Source organism: Phoenix dactylifera, unplaced genomic scaffold, assembly GCF_009389715.1.
Source record: "Phoenix dactylifera cultivar Barhee BC4 unplaced genomic scaffold, palm_55x_up_171113_PBpolish2nd_filt_p 000883F, whole genome shotgun sequence".
NCBI lineage: Eukaryota > Viridiplantae > Streptophyta > Magnoliopsida > Arecales > Arecaceae > Phoenix > Phoenix dactylifera.
In genome coordinates, this window is record NW_024068246.1 from 18423 (window position 1) to 36124 (window position 17702).

Below are 17702 nucleotides of genomic sequence, written 5' to 3' on the forward strand. Positions count from 1 at the left end.
AATTGGATTGCAATATTCTACATTGCATGAAACTAGGTCTTTCTTTATGTTCGATATACTTATATTTGATTTGTATGATATGTTAATTCTTTCCATTGAAGAAAAAATTATAACTTAGTGCATGTTTTGCTGCAAAATAGATATTAAACAGTCCTAATCTAATTATGATGCGGACCGTTGGTGAGAAGAGGCTGCACCCTGTTGTGCTTCATGCATAGGACTGCGGAGCCAACTAATGGGGTGGGTCCAGAGTTACAACTTAGATCTCATTTTGGATGCAAACTATGCTGTCTCGAATAAGCTAAGACTCTATAAACAACTTGCCGTGCAGGCTATCACAAATGTTTTCTCGTATCTAATTTTCTTTCTTATTACAATAGAATTCCGCCGTCAATTCTTACGTCTACATCACAGGAACTTGCTCGGAACCTTCGCCTCCTTCAGGAAGGAGCTTTCCTGCTTGAATACGTCGACGGCAATGGCCGTTGAGTACGGTATAAGACATTAAAAGTCTTTTCAGCCACTCTATATATACTTAAGAAACCCCAAGCCAAGATTCCAAGCTCGCAAAGCTTCCTCAGCTTCAATCCCTCTCTTCCTCCCTCCTCCTTGCAATAAGGGGATCCATATTGTAGTTGAGAAACCTTCTCTCTCACCCACTTTTTGACCCAAGTCTTCTCTCAGTTCTCACCATGTTGTACTCTCTAATATGCGGCCATGAAGCTCCATTACCATCAAAACACAAAAGCAAACAATAGGTGTACTTCCCAACTCTCTCTTTTCTTTTGCTTTCTGTAACTTGCTATTTTCCTCTATAATCCATTCTCTAGTTAAGCCCTGTCCTCCAGTCTTGTAGTCTATTGAACTCCCACCATTCCTCTGAATGGCAGGTGCACCCAATTACCCAGGTCATCCTAACCTTCCACCAAATTCCCTTGCTTCTCTCACTATGTCGCACTCGTTTGCCGATTTCATGAGATTTAATCACAATCCAATCTCAGAACAACGCCTCTCTTTAATCTCCATGGAACAACAGTCTCTCTATAGATTCACCAGCTCCATAGCTTCTGCCCACTTCTTGTGTTTATGAGCTTGTAGCCATCCAAATTCTACCCGAAGGAAACATTGGCAGCCAATTTCTGCGTTCAAACATGAAGTCAGAAGCGGGAGCCTCCACCAGCTCCACAGCACCTCAGAAGAAAGAGCGGTCCTTTCTCGGTTGGCTGAGCTGCATCCTGTGGCCACCAAAGAAGGAGCAGCCTGAAAAGGCCAAGCCCATTGGGCCCCCGAAGGCATCTCGCATGCTATTGGCTGGGCCGAGTACCCCGCCGTTGCAGCGGCTCTTCCGCTACTTCGACGGCAACGGCGACGGCAAGATCTCCCCGGCGGAGCTCCAGAGCTGCATGCGGACGATCGGCGAAGAGCTCTCGCCGGAGGACGCGGCAGCCCTGGTGGAGTCCACCGATTCTGATGGTGATGGGCTGTTGGCCTTTGATGAGTTCGTCGAGTTGGTGACCCCCGAGGGAGAGGAGGAGAAAGGGAGGAATTTGAGGGAGGCTTTCCGGGTCTACGAGATGGACGACCAGGAGTGCATCACACCCACCAGCCTCAAGAGGGCACTTGGCAACCTTGGAGTGTCCAAAACAATCGAGGACTGCACGATCATGATTCATCAGTTTGATATCAACGGGGATGGTGTGATCAGCTTTGATGAGTTCAGAATCATGATGCTATGACTGCAAGGCCATAGTATGGGTGCATGTATGTCATGTGGTTTGTGGACCAGCGACATAGTGAATATCAGCGTAATTATTTCGGACTCGTTTGGTCTGTAAAAAGAATTTTATCTTGCTCGAATATTTTTTTTGAAAAATTGATACTTGAATATATATAATACTTAAAAAATAGTTTTTACATATTTGGTTGATCATAAAAAAAAAATGATATAGGGACGACGTCTGAGCTCAGAGCAGAGGAGGTGTAGGTTTTGTGATCAGGAACAGAGCTGGCCCAATCCTTAGGCGACCGAGGCGGTCGCCTAAGGCTCCGACCTAAAGAAGGCCCACCGTAGGAAAGACCTCAAAGACAAAATGAAAAAAAAAGCCCTTCTGTGAGTTCGCCTTAGGCTGACTCACTGCAGAGAATACCTCAAAGACAAAATGGCTTAAGGCTTTTAAATACATTAGGTTGCTCTTGATCAGAAATCATGATTTCAGGTTGATTGCTGTTAGGGGACAACGCACCTTTGGATGTTAGCCATAGGGTTGGAGCTCAGGGCAGTATGGAAGGGTATCACTTATGCGAGACGGGTTTTGGGGGCTGAGAGTATCCTCCTTGAAGGGGACTCAACCACGGTGATTGAGTAGATACGACATAAGGGGCGGGAGGGAGATGGATATTCGTTGCTGTGCGGCATTCGTTGGCTGGAGAGAGAGAGTGCAGCGCCTTTCAGGCTGTTCATATATACCGAGAGGTGAATAGAGCTGTAGGCTCGGTCGCCTCTTTTACTGCTCAACACTCAGGAGAGGTTCTCTGGACATATCATGCAGTCGCTCCACCTTTACACTATCTTTTCTTCATTGACTCTCTTGGCTGTACTCACATTAGCTCTGTCTGAGCAGCTGTTGTACCAAAAAAAATAATATAGAAAATATTTTTCAGAATGACTTATGTTTGGCTGAGCATCCACTTTTTTAGAATAGTTGTATAAAATATATGTTATGCCTTTAATAAAGGGACTATAAGAAAAAACATATCACATGCATAATTTTTAAAATCAAATATTTGGAACATCAAGGTCCGGAGGTTTTGATAGCTATTTTTACATATTTTTAATTATAAAAATATTTGTTCCTGCGGCTGCTCTATTTTTTTGTTTAATAGAATGAATTTTCTTAAAACATCAATTTATGTTTGGTTTAAAAGTGAGCTTTGGTTCAAGGATAAGATTCCTCCAACATGATCTAGAGATCATGAGTTCGAAATATGAAAATTGTCTTTCTACATACGAGGTAAGGCTACATATATATATATATATATATATATATATATATATATATATATATATATATATATATATCAACCATTTTTAGACCCTGCAATAACAGCAACCATGTGCACCAGCCACCTTTCATGAAAGTGAGGCTTGGCGCAATAGTAAAATTATTCCATTAAGTTCGAAATACAGAAATAATCTTTCCATATACGAGGTAAAACTATATATATCTGAGTCTGATTCAATAATGGTGGAAGCCTCATGCACTGATCATCTATTTTGTTATCTAGTTATGTTTGTTTCAAGACCAATTAGCACTTATCTTAACATTTCAATAGGAAAAGAAGCAGCAAGCATTTAAAAAATGTCGGTCTGCCTACCTGCCAAGTCCCCATATTGAGCTGGCCACCGGTGATTGGAATCCTCGGCATATGTATGTATATATGTATGTATATGTATATATATGTATATATATTTTTATATACTGAAGTTTTAATACCATAAACATTCAGAGAGAGATGGCATTACCACCAAAAAAGGAAAAAAATACATACATCAGGGCACAACTAAACATCGATGATTTGATGTGTGCTAACATGTCATCAGCTAACTCTCTCCTTTGATCTGACACTAATCAAAGATGCTCAAAATCACTTTTTGGCAATATATACAATTAAGCTAAAAGGAACTAACTATAGCCTATAGGCAAAGTTATTGCTCAAAATGATAAGGAGAGACTTTTCCTATAATGTTATTAGACTGTAGAGGTGGCAATCTACAGGTCATGTCGGTTCATGTTTAGGTCAAGTTCAGATCATATGCAAAAGACCATAGAGCCTGACCAAACCCGATCGACGGCCAGCCTGCCGATCTGCAACCAACCCGACTAGCTTCACTTGGCCCAATTCTATCTAATTTTGGAGTTTACACCATGTGAGTACATTATTTTTACCATAATTTTCAAACTAAATCACATGACATAAAAGAACAGCATATATCACAAATCTCTAAACAAGTATTACATACCAATTCGAGTTTTAAAACAAGCTAACAAGATCATTGATCCAATGGCTGATATTCACTCCACAAAGCCATAAATATGAACCCGACCCGACCCGCTTGACAAGCGAACCCAAACAGGTGGGAATTGGGATAGGCAAGTGGGATCCAGTTCGGTCACGGGGCAAATGGGTTCAGTTCAAAAATTACCACCCCCAAAAATTAAGTTTATCTGATCCATATTTTCCTTTTGGTTTCTTGTTTTGGTCGGCATGTCCAAATGAAACTTTTTTGTCACCTCAGAAGGGTTAAACAAACAAACCCCCCTTCCCCAAGTAGAACTAAAAAGATCACATTCTTCCCAAGTGAAAAACACTGGAGGATTCGAAAGAAAGCACTCAAATTCACAGAGAAAAGGAGGAAAGTAGACAAAAAGAATTCGACATAAAATAGAAGCATAGAGTAAAGGAATTAGGAAAGGGAGGGATTAGAGGGGAAAGGCTCTAATTTTTACCTTGTAGGTGATGAGACGGCAGCCTCGCCTATGGGAAGGGATGACGAGGGCTTTTTTTCTTTTTTTTCTTTTTTTGTCAATACGGTATTTGAATTCATATAGTTCTAATGTGACTACAATATGCCAAATCAAGTAAAAGTAAATAGTAAAAAAAAAGTATGAAATACTAGCTAAGTTTGTCTACAGGACTTTTCTGGAATACTGAACGACATGAGAGGTGATTCAATCTGCTGCACTGTTCGTCTTTAGATATATATGAGCTATCTGAAAAGAGGTCAACTTCTTCGGAGCCCACTTGGCGGCCATGAATAGAGATAGGCATCGGGCCGGGCCGGGCCCGGAGCGCACTTGGCGGCCATGAATAGAGATAGGCATCGGGCCGTGCCGGGCCCAGGCCCACCGGGCCACAGACCAAACGGGTCGTGCCTGGCCTGGCCTATTACTAAACGGGCCGTGCCTGGCACGGCACGAGACGGCCCGTCAGTCCAAAAAAATAGCCATTATGGGCCACCCATAACGGCTATTTTTTGGCCCATAACGGCTATTTGTGGCTTTTTACCCATTTTGCCCCTCCCAACAACCATAAAACAGCTAATTTGATGGGTATTTTGGGGAAAAAATTGGAGTCCTATAAATATCCCTTTCCTCCCTTATTCTCACCACACCAAACCAACTCTTCTCTCCTTCTCTACTACTACTATTTCTCTTTTCTAGCAATATTTAGCAAGTGCTTTAGGCTTCTAGCAATTTAATTTTTAGTTTGCATTTAGCAAGTGTTCAAGTGCTACACAAGAGGAAGTTATGTCTGCCATTGCACGTGATATTTTAGCTGTGCCGATGTCCACAGTAGCATCGGAATCCGCTTTTAGTGCAGGTCGGCGTGTTCTTGACGAAAAGAGAAAAAGGATGACTGGCGAAACGGTTGAGATGCTTCTATGCTTCCAAGATTGGTTGGATGTTGAGGCGAGACTTCAAGATAAAGGTGGACATGATACAACATCCTCTGATGATGATGATACAAACACTACTGAATAGTGAATACTGATGATTAATAAAATTTTGATCATTTATTTTTATTTCTTAATTTTTTATAATTGTATATTTTTATTTTTTTAATTGTTAAAGTGAGTCATCTCTATTTTTTCTCCTTTCTTATTGTATTCTGGAGGTCAGAATAAACCTCCCTTCATGTACCATTTTGATTTAAATTAATAAACTGGTAGGGGTCTATGCCAAATCTCCCACCATTAAGGTGGCTTTATATTAATAAATCCTTAGTTCCCAACATTTATTAATTTATTAAAAAAAATTTATAAATAAAAAATTTTATTTCTATTTATTTTAAGGGGGACGAGCCGTGCCTGGCCCGGCCCAGGCCCTTGTGGGCCATGCTGGGCCCGGTTCAGGCCCTTATGGGCCGTTCCGGGCTGGCCCGCGGGCTGTGCCGTGCTTGGCCCACGAATCGTGCCAGTCCAAACCCTTATGGGCCGTGCCGGGCTCGGCCCGCGGGTCAGAAATCCTTAATCCAGCCCGGCCCCCTTTTATGAGCCGTGCCTAGCACGGCCCGTTACTGTAGCAAGCGGGCCGTGCCGGACGCGGCCCGGCATGAGGTACGGCCCGGCGGGCAGCCCGCCCTCCGGCACGGCCCGGCCTGGTCCGGCCCAATACCTATCTCAAGCCATGAATTTGGAGGAAGGGGTGTTCGAAGTGACACAATAGTTTGTAAAAGAGCTCCATGCCTTTTTCTCATACACAGCTTCCTTCGGTAGGCTTTGAAGTGGCCAGTTTTTAACCCTCCAGTTTGGAGATGGGACTGGAGACTAACATCATTTTTTATTTATTATTTAGCGATTACGACAAGCGCTTGCAAGTTGCAACCTTGTCTCACGAGGACCTCCCAACAACCGATGCAAAAAAAAAAAAGCACCAAGGCGGAAGCATCTCGTCTCTTTTCATGGCCAGCTCACCCCACTAGGTGCTCTTGTTGGGAAACGTATCTAATTAAACCTCGCAGCGCCCCTCTAAACCCATAGTTGATAAGCCCATTACTCTTTTCCATGACAAGGCTGGATATTAAATTAATCTCCATACGACATTTATTGCCCTATTTTAACGCCTACCGTCCCTTCTTTCTCTTAATTATATATAATGATGCTGCAAATTTTTTTTCTTTTCTCTTTGTTAATTAAATAATATAGTACTCACCAAGCAATAATAGTCCGTATAACCTAACTCAAATAATTAATAAATAAAATAATCAAGCAATTATACATCATAATTTTTTTATATAAAAAATCTTTCTATATATGAAAAAAAACATCAGATCTAGTCCAGACAAAAAATTCTACTATTTAAAATAATAGAATTATAATAGATCCTCTCTAGTTCAACTAGAGGTTGTACAAACATCAACAAAATTTAATCTTGGCTTCCACAACAAAGATATTTATCACTAATAAGACAGATTTCAGCAATAAACAATAAAATAGGGAATATATCTCACCAAATGTTGAGGCTTGAAATCAACAATGGAGAATGCTTTTCAAAGATCCAAACCGTTCAATCTGTAGTTCTCAATGCCGAAACAACATATTGGAATTTCAACCAAATTTACATACAATCAATTGTCCAATCATCTGACAAAGCAACACCTTTCTTTCTCTCCTTCTCTATTTTTTTTTATTCCGTTTCTGTAAAGTCCCCGACTCCACAGTCTCTATTTGCGATAACCTCACCCAGCCAGCTGTTTCTTTCTTATTTTTCATTTATTTAAATAATATGGGTCCCACATGAGGAGGAACCACATCAACAAATCTTTCTCTTTCAACTCATCTGGGAGGTTCTACCAAGCCCACTTTCTTTCTAAAAGCAATAATTTTTTCATAAGCAAGATTTTAATGACCCATTATCATCGGTATGAATTTTTTCAAGGGAAAATACTTTCATCTCCAAAGCATCCCGAATCCAATGATATCTCACATCAATATGTTTGGATCTCAAATAAAATGTTGGATTCTTTGAGAGATGGATGATACTTTGTCTGTCATAATAAAGTATATATTTCTCTTATTCTTGGCCCAACGCTTGTAAGAAATTTTTTATCCACAAAAGTTCATTACAAACTTATGTAATTGCAATATATTCGGCCTCCATAGTGGATAAAGCAACACATTTCTGTAGCTTAGATTGCCATAACACTTCTCCCACTGGAAAAGTCATCAAGTACCATGATGTAGATTTTCTATAATCTATATCACCGACTATATCAGTATCTGTATATCCATCCAACATAGGTTTACCATTACCAAAACATAAATAGACTTTAGAAGTGCCTCTGAGATACCTGAGAATTCATTTGACAACTGCCTAATGTTCCTTACCAGGATTAGAAAGAAACCGACTTACAACACCAACTGCATGAGCAATATCCGGCTTTGTGCAAACCATGACGTACATCAAACTGCCAACTACGGATGCATAAAAAATCTTCTTCATTTCTTCTTTATCTTTCTGACTTGTAGGACACTGCTTGGAAAACTTTAAGTGACCTATAAGTGTTGAGCAAACTGGTTTGGACGTGCTCATGTTGAACCTTTCTAATACTTTTTCGGTATATCTCTCTTGAGATAACTAAAGCTTTCTATTTTTCCTATCACAAGTAATTATTATGCCAAACATTTGTTTAGCTAGCCCCAAGTCCTTCATGGCTACCAATCATCAAGACAAGCGCATGGCGAATGGATCCCATAGGAACAAGACATGGAGATTGGTGTAGTGCATGACCGCCTAGCGATAAAATACTTACTCAAATCTTTTAATGATGAAAGTAAACAATTTTGTGGCCAAATTTTTTGTTGTTAAAATTCTGAGTTTTTTTAGTGAAATAAGCCATGCAGTAAAACATAAACCGTTGGACATTGTCTCCATGGCCTGGTGGCTTCAACGAAAAGCCACTTTAGTAAGATACTGAACCAGAATGAATAAATATCTCAGGTATAGAAGTCCTCGCAGGAGGCTGCATAAGTTAATTTTAACTTTTTAGAACTAGAACAAGTAGAAGTCCGGTAGATTCAAACCCAGGTCACTAATATTAACATCCAAGAATTTCATCAACCAAGAATTGAATCTGCATCTTTTTTGATGCAATGTAAGATTTGAATCAGCTAGATGTTGTAGAATTGTTTCTGCAGGTCTGCCTCACATTGACCAATATTTTGTTGTCAAAAAATGTTAGTGTCTCATCTCTTGACACTACAAGAAATAGGGGCTTTGGCGACGCTTTTTAAGGCTTTTACCGACGCTTATAAGCGTCGGTAATTTTCGTCCCGACGCTTTCCAAAGCGTCGCCAAAGCGTCGGCTATGTCGGGGTGGAAAAAAAATTGCTGACGCGTTTGAAAAGCGTCGCTAAAGGTTATTTTTAGCGACGCTTAAAAGCGTCGCTATAATCCGTCTAGCAACGCTTTAAAGCGTCGGGTTTAATTACTGTTTTTAAGTTAGCGACGCTTTAAAGCGTCGTCATAAATTTTTTTTAAAGAAAAAAATATATAAAAATATATTTTCTTACCGCAACCTGAGGGGAAAACCGATCCGGGCCTCGTCGCGCCACCGGATGGCGGTCTGGAGCTTGGACTGGGTTTCTTTGAGGGAGATGAGGATGGATCGGAAGGAGCCGTAGGCGTCAGCGAAGCGGAGGAAGTCGTCGAGGAGGCGGTCGGTCCAGGGGGTGGAGGAGCGGCGGTGGAGGGTGTCCTGGGCCTGGGGGAGCTGGTGGAGGTCATCGAGGGAGGCGTGGAGGAACTCGATCCGGGCGAGGCCGGCGCAGATCCAATCCGGGGAGCCCGACTCTGGCTCCGGGCGGGACTGCCAGGACCGGAGGGCGCGGATCTCGTCCTCGAGCGAGGCGAGAAGGCTTCGGCGATCTGCTTCACGGTCAGCGGGACGGCGCCCTGAGCCCTGCGAATCTGAGATTGAGAGCATGATCGAGAACAAGGATTCAGAGGTCGAGACATCGAGATCGTGATCTCCACACACAGAGAGAGAGGCAATTGGTACCTTGGCGGGGGAGAAGGAGGAGGGATCGGGGGCCTGGGTGGCCTAAGAAGGCATGAAGCCGACGCCGGAGAAGAGGGAAGAAGCTCCATCGGACTATCTATGAAGCATGGCCGCTCTCTCTCTCTCTCTCTCTCGCTTCTTGGAAGGGGGCGAGCGGCGGCAAGCGGCGGAGAGAGAAGGGGAAAGGGTTAGAGATTTGTAAGGGAGGGGGTTTGAGGGATCAGGAGGGTGGAGGGGAGGGGGGAGGGGATTTGTAGAGAGGAGGGGGGAGGGGGCGAAAGATGGTGATGAATTGCGATTGGTCCAAACCTTCTAAAAGCGGCTTCTTGCGACCTGCCCAGAATGAGGGGGGAGGGGATTTGTAGAGAGGAGGGGGCGAGCGGTGGAGAGAGAAGGGGAGGAGATTTGTAGAGAGGAGGGGGAGGGGGCGAGCGGCGGAGAGAGAAGGGGAGGGGGGCGGCTGGATGGGTTGGGATCGGGAGGAATTTGCAGGCCTCCGACGACGCTTTCTAAAGCGTCGTTGGAAAGGAAAAAAAGAAAAAAAAAAAGGGAGATGGCTTCGGTTGGAAAGTTTTCGGCTTCCGCCGACGCTTAAAAGCGTCGGTGTAATCTTATAATTTTTCCGCAGCATCGTCTTAGGCCAGATCTACTCACACTTTATAAAAGCGTCGGTAAATTTTGGCGCTTAGCAAAAATTACCGACGCTTTTACTTAGTGTCGGCAGAGAAAAATCGCGAAAAGTACTTTTTTCTGTAGTGTGATCTTGATGATCATTTTACATCTTAATCTCTAGCTGTTTACGTATTTATATACAATTGCATGCAAAACACATATAAGTGTGTAGAGAAATAGATTTAATGATGTGGACCAATATTTAACTATATATAACAGCAAGGACTAACACAAAATCCTAACCAATAGCAAATCTAAAATATACCGGCCAGTTCAGAAGCCATTCAATACCTTAAGATCCACCTGAAAGGCCTTTCTTAACACCGCATTTTTCTTTTTCAAAAAGGAGGGTTATACATAGGTCATCTTCGTTGAACAAAAGATGCTATTTCTAGTAGTTTTTGTTGACGTCTCTCTTTTTTTGATGAAGCTTTGTGACCCCTCTTTAATTTGTTGACCTCTCTTTTTGTTGACCTCTCATGGCCACCTAACTGCTACTAGTAGAAACGGTAGAGCGAGTCTCAATTCACTCCCTTTTTCATTGGTTCTTTCTTCATCGGTGAACGTCTACCCAAGAACTCATGTTTTACCTTCTCCTCTGCTGTCCCTCTCAACATACGTATTGCATCACCATGAATATTCCCTAGTTTGAAATTATCTTCATATAGGTAGGTGTCTATTCTTTGATGGACCCCAAAGGAAGACTTTAGCCTCTAACGGGGCTTTGGTCCCTCATTTTAATCAAGCCGACTGGGGCTTTGTGCCTCAATTATTGGCATAAAGATAACTAAAGCTTCAAGAAGATGATATCCTTTTTATTCACATCCATATTTTATCCATCTTCAGAGTAACTGATCTCCTCAGTGGGCCGGGGGTGGTCCTCCAGATATTCCGGAAGTCATCTATTTGATCTACGTAGTTCGCCAAATCCAGATATTTACCGTAGCACGTTGTTTATCCTCTGTATATGCTCTTCTCCGAATCCCTAAACTTTGTTTATACGACGGGAAAAGTACTTGTGAACGCCCAAGTGCCTTTGAACACTTTAAACCGAGGCTCATAAGGCTATGTATGATCAGATTTAGTAATTGCAGTCAATCGATCGTGAAATCTTTTTTCCATGAGAATGAGTTTGGATCCTCATAATGCACTGCGGAGGATGGTGCATATATATTTGGATGGATGATTTTATTGGCATACCAAACACGCTAGCTCGATGAACACCATAGGTTGAGGGACGGGCCCCAGCCATCTATATTATCTCCAAGATAGGTGGGGTGTTGCGCATCTCTCTCTCTCTCTCTCTCTCTCTCTCTCTCTCTCTCTCTCTCTCTCTCTCTCTCTCTCTCTCTCTCTATATATATATATATATATATATATATATGGTGCAAAATGGACGTTGCTCTTATCTTTCGCATGAAAGGTTCATCAACCCGAACCCATGCAAAACACGCGGAGGATCCAAGACATCCATCCATATAAGCTCACTGAATCTGACGGCCAGAAATACTCTAGGTGGACTAAAAGTAAACAGCAAACTTTGAAGTCTTTGTCGCACCTTGTTTAATATAAAGTACTCGTACTCCGGCAAGAGCACCATTGCTGTCATAATTGGCCTTTAGCTTTTGCGTCGTTCTGCGCTGGGGGAATTGCTTAGCCGGGCTATGAGCCTATGATGATAATGGAGTTCGTCAATGTGGGGCAGCCGTGACGCCGGAGCTCTGTCAATTTAAAGGATACCATAGCCCAAAATAGATCTGCAAATGGAGCAGCACTCAGCCCCCCTTGTGAGGAAGAAGCTAGAAAGAATGGTTTGGCAAGCAGCTCTTCTTGTTCAGTTGGCGAGCCTTGCAGCGGCATCAGGAGAACGGCATATCGCTCGGTCCGGCTGCCAGGCGAAGTGCGGAAACGTCAGCATCCCCTACCCTTTCGGCATCGGCGAAGGCTGCTTCCTCCATGGCTTTGAAATCACATGCAACACATCCTTCAACCCTCCCAAGGCCTTCCTTGGCAGTGGCAACATCGATGTCGAAGAGATCCAGCTTCTCAAGGGTCGTGTGGTCGTCAATAAGCTTATAGCCCGTGACTGCTACGCCAAGAATGGCAGCCGCCGCAATAGCACGTCCACAAGCATCGTGCTTTCCAAGCCCTACATGTTCTCCAGCACCCGCAACAAGTTCGTGGCGATCGGGTGCGACACCATCGGACGCCTCGAGGACATGGAGTCGAAGTTCGAGACCGGGTGCTTGTCGCTGTGCAATAGCACCAGCTACATCACTAATGGGACCTGCAACGGCATCGGCTGCTGCGAAACAGTTATTCCAAAGAAACTCAGGTCCTTCGAGGTCTACGTCAGCAGCTTTCGCAACCACACCGAGTGTTGGGATTTCAATCCTTGCAGCTACGGCTTCTTGGCTGATGAGGGGCGGCTAAACTTTAGCGTCGACAGCTTCTCTCGTCTTGCCAGCACGGAAAAGATCCCGGTGACGCTGTCCTGGGCCGTACGGGACAAGAGCTGCGAGGAAGCTCGCAATAACCGGACGAGTTTTGCGTGCAAGGCCGAGAACAGCTACTGCGTGAACTCCACCAACGGAGGGGGATACCGCTGCAATTGCTCAGAAGGATTTGAGGGCAACCCTTATCTAGAAGACGGATGCCAAGGTAATTCCGTTTCTCTTCCCGGTAGCCAGAATTCCGTCTTGACTTGGCAAAACTGAGTATACGCACCGTGCTCTTCCATCCGAGGTTCAAATCTTGGTTGGGAGGTCTCGCCAGGTGTTTAATTAAAAAGCGAATATCTTCCTTAATTGTTGTATGAGAGAGATCCCTCTAAACTTCCCGCTCCTCGTATATATAGCTAATAGCTTGAATAATTTCAGAAACACACCATGTACAACTCATAGAATATTCCCAATCTTTCAACTGAAGATGGCGACTACCGATCACAACTTAATCTAGTTTTCCATTACTGCTAGTTATCGTTCCATTATAACATCTAATAATAGTTATTTCATTACAAAAAAATCCAATCAGATGTTTTACTATGCAAATGATGACAATCATGTTTTCTTAATACTATAGACTCTGAAACTTTTTGATGTCTCGTTGTTGGGGGATATTAGGCTATTAGCCCTGTTCAAATTAACCTTGATCATGAGTTTGAATCTCTAGGCATCAGGAAGATCACAGTTGGGCTTTGTGTGGTTAAATGTATTCTTGAGCTTATATAGCCTAATACTACTTTGCCCACTCATAATCAGCTGGGTTATTTTCCTCTCGGCAGAACAACAACACGTTCATTTAATTTTGAGTGTTGATTACTCGAGTGATAACACCCTTTTAAGAGTTGGGAATGGTTTGCCTAATTCCTATCCCACTATCTGGAGAAGTTCAGAAATTCTTATTGGTTGGATCAGGTCACCACGGCTGGCCCAACCACAAAGAGACGCGTACAAATAGACGGGGAGCAATAGCCAATAAGAAGCGTCCCAATATATTTAGGGGCTTAAGGTGATTTTGTCTTTGCGGCCTTTCCTGCAGTGGGCCGGCCTAAGGTGAACTCATAAAGTGGTTTTTTTTCTTTCCATTTTATCTTTGAGGCATTTTCTGCGGTGAGCCTTCTTTGGGCCGGAGCCTCGGCCATCTCAGTCGCCTAAGGGTTGGGCCGGCCCTGGATGTTTGTGTGTTGTCCCAAATTATGGTTGGACTGGTCTATCTCTGAGTTGGCCAGGCATCTCTTTCACCAAGCTCAGGCATCTCTTTTTGGTCCATCGCCAACCCCAAGCCTCAGAGTTTGGTAAGGTTTCGCCAAGCTTACTCAACCAGTCAAACTAGAGGTCCACTTGATAAACCGAGTTTGGGTTGCGAAACTTACATCCAAGATTGGGCTCAGGGTTCGCATATAAGCGTGCAGGTTGTGAGCCGAGTCATGTTTGGCTCAGAAATTTAAGTTGAGCCCGGCTTCCTCTGAGATAGCCGAGCCCGAGTCTTTTCTTTTTCTTTTTCTTTTTCTCTTTTTTTTTATTAATCTTGGAAGTTATATGAGCTGCATTTGAGCGAGGCTCAGCTAGCTCGATTTTGGTTCATACCCAGCTCAAAATTAATAAACAAGCAAAGATAAAAATCATATAATTTTTTTATATATTAAGATATTTCTGAGCCCTTGGCGACGATGACGCGCGGTAGGGTGGTGCAAGAGATCGTGACGTCATAGGCGAGGATGGAGAATTAGAGAGGAGGCTGGGCGTGATGGAATAATTTCAAATTATATTTATCATATTATATAATATATATTTATATTTATATTATAATATATATTATATAAAATCAGGCTTGGGTTGCGTTAATGTAAACTCGTGCCCGGCTCGTTTATTGGTCGGGCTTAAATTTCAGACTTATCCAATTTTGGGGGCTTAAAGGCCAAGCCGAAGCCCATCCACAATGGTTCAGGTACGAGCAGAGGCCCCGGTATTTGAGTGGCTATAAATTAGACCTCGCTCTGGTAATCAAGCATTCTGTCCGATCTTCACCCTTGTTATCTTAGATTCGGTGGAGGACAGGAGTAAAGGTGGCAAACCATTTACTTGTTAGATTTGGTGGCTGACTTATGTTATCTTAGATCTCTGCTTGCATGCTCAAGTGGGAATATCTTAGTACTCTTTCTGACTAACATCTTGATGGCTACTCTCTAGATATTGATGAATGTGCATCTTCACCCTGCGTAGAAAGATGTGAAAATTTCCCTCCAGGAAACTATACCTGCCGTTGTCCTTGGCACATGTATGGGGATGGCAAGAAAAATGGAAGCGGCTGCAAATCTATATCCAAGCTCCTCCACTGGGTTCTAGGTAAGGCTCTCTACCCAACCAAACTAACCAAGTGTTATTAGATCTTCATGCATGATATACATTGCAGATGAAAGAGCCTGGTTTCACATGTATATAAACTTCCAATTTACCTCTACGTACTTATTCTTGTAGGCTCAGGGTTTGGTCTCTTAGTTCTCGCGGTCCTCAGTTCTTTGCTTTATCTGATGATCAAGAAGCGAAGACACATTAAGCTCAAGGAGAAGTTCTTCAAAAAAAATGGAGGTCTTCTGCTACAGCAGCAACTCTCTTCGCTAGAGGGTAGTGCCCCAGTGACAAGGTTGTTTACCACAGAGGAGCTCTTAGCAGCTACTGACAACTACTTGGAGAGCCGCATCCTCGGCCAGGGAGGTGCCGGGACAGTATATAAAGGAATTCTTTCGGACAAAACAATCGTGGCGATCAAGAAATCCAGAATATCCGATGATAGCGAAATCGAGCTGTTCATAAATGAGGTGGTGGTTCTTTCCCAGATCAACCATAGAAACGTAGTGAAGCTCTTGGGGTGTTGTCTGGAAACCAGAGTCCCACTGCTCGTTTTTGAATTCGTGCCCAACGGATCCCTCGCTCACATGTTACACAGTGAAGGTGGCAAAGCCTCGCTGTTCTTGGAGTGCCGTCTGAGGATCGCAACAGAAGTAGCAGGAGCGCTGGCTTACCTGCACTCCGCAGCCTCGGTGCCTATTATTCACAGAGATGTCAAGCCCAGCAACATACTCTTGGATGAGAACTACACAGCGAAAGTATCTGATTTCGGAACTTCGAGGCTGGTTCCCTTCAATCAGAAAGCATTTGAATCATTGATTCGAGGGACCTTTGGATACGTGGATCCTGAGTACTTCCTCACCGGCATGTTCACCGACAAAAGTGATGTCTATAGTTTTGGGGTGGTTCTGGTCGAGCTCCTCACAGGCGAGAAGCCAGTAGTACCGACAAAATCGATGGAGTTCACCAATCTCGCCTTGCAGTTCGGTTCTCATGTGAAGGAAGGCCGTCTTCTCGAGATTCTGGAGCAACGTCTAGTCCAAGAGGGATCTCCTGAGCTGCTTCTAGCAGTTGCGGAGCTTGCGACCCGATGCCTCAGCTTGAAGTGGGAAGAAAGGCCTACGATGAAGGAAGTCGCCATGGAGTTGGAGGGGCTGAGAACATCCAGCAGGCATCCTTGGGTTGAAAAGAACGAAGAAGAGGGAGACCGTTTGACGGCAATTGAATGCTCCACAAGTACCTTTGGTGAGGGTGATTCTTCCTCGCACATCATGCTGTCCTTCGACATCTCGCGGTAATTGGATTGGATCAAACTGCTCTGGGATTTAATATGCTGCATGTTCTATATCTTTATTTTCAAGATAAGGATGTTTGTCTAATTTTGAACATCACATAACAACTTGTATGCAGTTTTTTTTATAGGGTTTGGACATGAGTATATATTATTTCTAAGATATACCAAATGTGTTGGAATAGAAAAAAAAAAAAAAACCTTTCTCTCTCTTTTTTTTTTTTCTTCTACAAATATTTTAACATAGTACCTCCGATATTAGCATAATTTTAGAGGTCACGTAACAATATGTATCAGCCTATAATATTTTTTTTATTAGTATGATCTTGTTAAAATAATTTTAAAAAACACAATAATTTCATCAGTAAGTATTATTTTTTTATTTAATGTCCGAGTATATATAACTGCGGAGATGTGCCGAAATAAAAAAATAAAATTACTTTTTTTTCTCTCTTCTTCTACAAATATTTTAATAAGGGAGACTGCAACATGGCAGATCCAAAGGTTCTAAAAACTACATTAAAGTCTCTTTTTAGCTCTGTTTCTTTAGGTTTATGAGTAACTTCTTCACCCTGTGTACTTTAAGACAAGCTTATTAGAATATGAAGAGTAGTATATATTAGACAATCTGAGCCCAAGGCGAGGTAAACAAGATAAACATTGGACACTACAGTACTAGCAGTCGGCATAAAAAAACTAAAAAAAACATAAAAGAGACATTACTATTTGTTTTTATAAGCTACATCAATTGCCGAGGTTTCAACAATGTCGTAATCTTATAATGAACTTAAAATCCTTATTGATTCTTGCTAGAGAAAATATTGCACTTCGACCTCGAACTAGACCAATCTCATTGACCTCAGATGTAAACCGAGGCGAACGATGTCGGCCTCAACTGGGGAGCATACCAGCTTAGGAACCTCCAGCCGAGGAGAACAATCAGTGAGCATCGACAAAGGCTGACAGCCCTAACAACCGACGACCTTGCAGGCCGTAGTTGCGGCAGCACCACACTCTGCGCCAGGCCTGTGCGGCATGCCTCCCATGTGGACTGATCTCTGCACCACATCCTATCACTGGTTATTGCCTATCCATCATTTTACGCCACGTTGGCCCAGGTAACAACAAAGTTGATTTTTCTATATAAAGGGAGAAACTTGGGGGACCTCACAAAGCGACCCTCTACTAAAATCCTCTCCCTTCCATATCGTTGCCTTGATATGCATTGAAAGGTTCCTCTCCAGAAACTCTCCAAAAGTGGACTTCTTGAAGGCCATCCAGTGGAGGAGACCAGCGCCCGACGCCTCAACTAGCCTACTCAGTCCGCT

At 43.0% G+C, this 17702-nt stretch overlaps 3 protein-coding genes across 4 annotated transcripts; 2 read left to right on the forward strand and 1 right to left on the reverse strand.

Annotated features, from left to right (window-relative positions):
* The first annotated feature begins 501 nt into the window (after positions 1-501).
* LOC103711917 (probable calcium-binding protein CML31) lies at positions 502-1830 on the forward strand. The gene has a single exon (XM_017844033.3). It carries the CDS (start codon positions 1152-1154, stop codon positions 1734-1736), a length of 585 nt encoding a protein of 194 aa, XP_017699522.2. The 5' UTR covers positions 502-1151; the 3' UTR covers positions 1737-1830.
* A 7239-nt stretch (positions 1831-9069) lies between these two features.
* Positions 9070-9486, reverse strand: LOC120107505. The gene has a single exon (XM_039120798.1). It carries the CDS (start codon positions 9484-9486, stop codon positions 9070-9072), a length of 417 nt encoding a protein of 138 aa, XP_038976726.1.
* Positions 9487-11850: 2364 nt separating this feature from the next.
* On the forward strand, positions 11851-17447 carry LOC120107504 (putative wall-associated receptor kinase-like 16). 2 transcript variants are annotated; one of them, XM_039120797.1, is made up of 4 exons: positions 11851-12894; positions 14925-15080; positions 15213-16377; positions 17238-17447. In XM_039120797.1, the coding sequence occupies exons 1-4, from the start codon at positions 11997-11999 to the stop codon at positions 17335-17337; spliced, it is 2319 nt and encodes a 772-aa protein (XP_038976725.1). In that variant the 5' UTR covers positions 11851-11996; the 3' UTR covers positions 17338-17447. The 2 variants fall into 2 exon arrangements, with proteins under 2 accessions (XP_038976725.1, XP_038976724.1); XM_039120796.1 differs by having other exon boundaries at positions 17188-17376.
* The last annotated feature ends 255 nt before the right edge of the window (positions 17448-17702 follow it).